At 37.4% G+C, this 3,723-nt stretch overlaps 1 protein-coding gene across 1 annotated transcript in view; it reads left to right on the top strand.

Moving 5' to 3' along the window:
- gfra1b (gdnf family receptor alpha 1b) overlaps positions 1-1,397 on the top strand; it is a 22,212-nt gene extending 20,815 nt beyond the window's left edge. Inside the window, exon 9 of the mRNA XM_056771499.1 lies at positions 209-1,397. Within this exon, the coding sequence (XP_056627477.1) occupies positions 209-355 (147 nt within the window). The 3' untranslated portion in view covers positions 356-1,397. The remainder of the gene's footprint in view (positions 1-208) is intronic.
- Positions 1,398-3,723: the final 2,326 nt, after the last annotated feature.

The raw sequence follows: 3,723 nt of genomic DNA, 5'->3' as shown, positions 1-3,723 counted from the left end.
AAAAACTTCAATCTTTCAATTGTTTTTTAATGATTATATTGTATACATTCTTCTAAATGTTTTATCAACATTTTGAACACATTAGCATGTATTGTCTTAAATATATGGACTATGAAGCAAAAAAATATATATCTTAATTCTTGGGATCTGTAAAAAAATGTAAATTAACCCGTCACGATAAAACTAACATGATGATGTTTCATCACAGAATCCTCCACTGAATGACCCAAGCAGCTTTAATGCCATATCTCGGAGCTCAACTAGTGCTGTCTGCTTAGTGGATTTGACCGCGATTCTGCTCTGTCTGGTCTCTATTCTTCAGCTCATCCAGCTAGCAGCCCCACAGACATTATAGCTGATCATTGATCACCGATCAGACCCGCCAGACTGCTGCCGCTGCTCTGTACAATACAAAAATGTTGTTTTTGAGTTTTTCCGCAAGTGGTGCCGTGTGCAGTTTGGTGTTTCAGTGTGATAAGACATTTTCAGTCCACCTTGTTTTTTCTTTCTCACTGATCGAAGATAATGGACATAATGGACAATCATGGACGTATTAGGACGTCAGTGGAAGGATTATACGGTTTGCAATAAAAGTGCAACACAGACTCATATACTGTATATGGAGCACTTCATTGCCAACATTAGGAAATACATGCAAGTGTTTGGACCCTGAAGGATTCTCCTGCGTATTACGGGGCTGTTGGTTCTGATTTATTTACATCATGGAGATGCGGCAAGAAAACCTGCAGACCAACTTCTGTTTAACTGTGTCAAGTAACACACAACGGTTTTGAAGGCTTATCAGCAGAACCTGCTGCACCTGTCACTTATTAGGACCTACAAACCCTTTAAAGTGGCAGTGACAACCTGCTGTGGCTCATCTTAGTCGATATGGCCTGGAAAACCAACATCTGGATAGGCAGGACCCTTTATCACTTCAAAACATGACAGGGTTTTTTAACTTCCTGTCCAGTAAAGCACGCTTTGAAGGTGAGAGACGAGCACCATTTTTTGAGAACGTTTGCAACACGCCACTCATGCGGGATATTTAGTTGTGAATACCACCTTTGTTTACGACGATCATGTTGTGCTTTATTTGGCCTAGCAATGCTTTTCATCTGTTGTATTCAGCTCTGTTGTATAAAATATGATTTATGTTTTAACATTAGTGATGAAACTCAGAGTACGAGGGTCAATATCACAGTCCAGTATAATGTATGTAAAATGTGCTGTACATTTAGTAAGACTGTTTTTTTCTTATTTAAAAGACATTTTGGATTGTTGTTGTACTGGTTAGCTGTAAAATGAAAAAGGTATATATATGAAACAATACACATATAAAACAGGGATGTAAGACCAACAGGAGCAAAAACAAACTTATTAAACAAAATAAAGTTGTTTGTCTCAGTTTGACTTTTTTGAAGAAAATATATCTATTCTAGGACCTGATATTTAAAAAAAGAAGTATGTATCAGGCAGGCTAATCGAGACTAGAATTACCATCATTAAAACGCTCTGGATTCTTGTTACCAAAATAAGCCACACAATAGATGTCTAGCGCACCTATAGATTAGCCTCATGTCATTCAATGTGCCAGTGAGGTTTCTCAGGGTCATACGCTTAACATCAAACCTGACACATCAACAGAGAGGTATAAACAGCTTTCTTGATATAGTGAGGAGCTGTCGTTTTGATGGATGAGTAAGTCACTCACTAGCTTAGCGGCCCTAAAAAACCTGAAATTCATATTTGAGTAGATGTTGTTTAGTTAACCCAAAAATAGATAAAAATGTTTTTTTTTTAACATGGATTTAGTGGATTTCAGTCTCTTTTATCTATAGACCATTTTGCAAGATATAAACCACGCTGGTCCAGAAGCACTTCCTGTTTGAGTTTTATAGTTTTGAATTTCACATATGTTATTAACTCTTCAGGCAATTTGAAAACACTGATCCGACAAACTTCAACTCCAACACCAACAAGCGACAACAAAGTGTGTGTGGATTGAAACTGAAACAGGAAGTGCTTCTGGACTAGTGATGTTTACGACTTGCAAAATAAGATATTGAAAGGGGTTTAGGTGTGTGCTTTTTTTATGAAACATAAGTGTCTTCTTAAGTATTATCATTTAAAAGATGTAAAAAAAGAAAATGAGTAGAGCGAAAATACATTCGATCGCAATATAAATACTACATATTCAAAATGTTTTAAAAATACTACATTTGAATTTTATGAATGTGTAGTAGAACGAACACATACAGTTCTGTGAATTTCGGTTCCTCTCTATTGTCAAAACCATTGTTTTATTCGTATCTTTAGCTTATTTGAAGGCTTGATTTGTCATTTTAATATTTTTAAGTCATCTTGAGGTCCTTTTGGAAGTTTAGGACATGATCCTTTCATTGAGAAATACCGATATAGATGGTTTCAAAAGCAGCACACAAGGCCTTAAAGCAAAAATGTATCATTTTGATCACTTCATGTGATCTTTAACTGTAATACAATGTTCAAATATTCATTTAGATAAGCAAACAACCACATCAAAATGGTCATTTAAGTTCAAATGAGCTGTCACCCTTTCGGTCACATACATCAGTGTTTCTCTGCCTTTTCAACGCAATCTCACAGAAACTTGTTGCTATTTTACAAGGTGGCTATAATTCAGATGAATTATAGAATGATTCGTGAGTATGATTCACATCGTACCAATTCATACAAATTAGCCACCTCGTGTATAATAGTTATCAATTCCCATGAGATCACTTTTCGTCTACAGAAATGTGCTCCTATTGACTCATATATTATAGCACTGTAACAAATGTAAGTTTGTGCACTATTGCTTTAAAAAGAAGCAATTATGAAATCTTATCCATGTACTGTAATCTGTTACAAGGTTAAACAAACTCTAGCCATATGCGTTTCCCTGTATAAGAATCACTGACATACTGCATAGACTCAGTTATGAGGACGGCAGTGTCGTGATTGGTTCACCCTGTGCCGAAGGGCTCACGGTTACCTTTGCTGGATTAACTTTTGCTGCAAGCAGGCAGGATGGATTAAGCGATAATGGGGACATGACATGATTTTCAGTCCGATCACATCGGTCCACCTAGGTACAATAACACACAAGGACACAACCCGGGTTCACCTGGCACTCACTCTTTGTGCCGAATCGGGACGTGATGTTCCATAACACCTGGTGTTGGTTCTGACACGGTGGTTGAACGCATGCGTCCAAAAGCCTGGTCAAGGATTTATTAGCGTTGTCACATTTGGGAAAAAAAGTTAATTTATGAAAAACTATGCTGGAGGGGAAAGAAACGACAGTGTTGAGATTTAATAACCGCTCGGTGACAGTGGAGGCCGTTGGAGAGAAAGGGATGCATTGTAATTGCGGGCCGTCATAGATTTGCATCAAACACATTATGAGCTGTGAAGCTGAAATGAAAAGCAAATGACACGGTGTTGAATGAATGAATGATTTTATGAGCTGGGGGTCTAGTCTGTTTCAGATAAATTTTGAATAAGAAAGCCCCGCTGATTAAAAAATACCTTGGAACCATCCTTTGTACACAACAAGCATAGCCACACTCTAACCTCAATGAAAGAGAGAGAAATAATTGTGTCCTTCAAATGAAAAAGAGACGGAGGATTCAGAACAATGTAATCCGTGTTGCTTCTGAGAGAGGAACTCATGTCTAATAAGTTCACCCTTGACCCCAC

Source organism: Triplophysa dalaica, chromosome 17 (genome assembly GCF_015846415.1).
Source record: "Triplophysa dalaica isolate WHDGS20190420 chromosome 17, ASM1584641v1, whole genome shotgun sequence".
Classification (NCBI taxonomy): domain Eukaryota; kingdom Metazoa; phylum Chordata; class Actinopteri; order Cypriniformes; family Nemacheilidae; genus Triplophysa; species Triplophysa dalaica.
The sequence above is the reverse complement of the archived record's forward strand: the minus strand, read 5'-3'. Positions and strand labels throughout refer to the sequence as shown.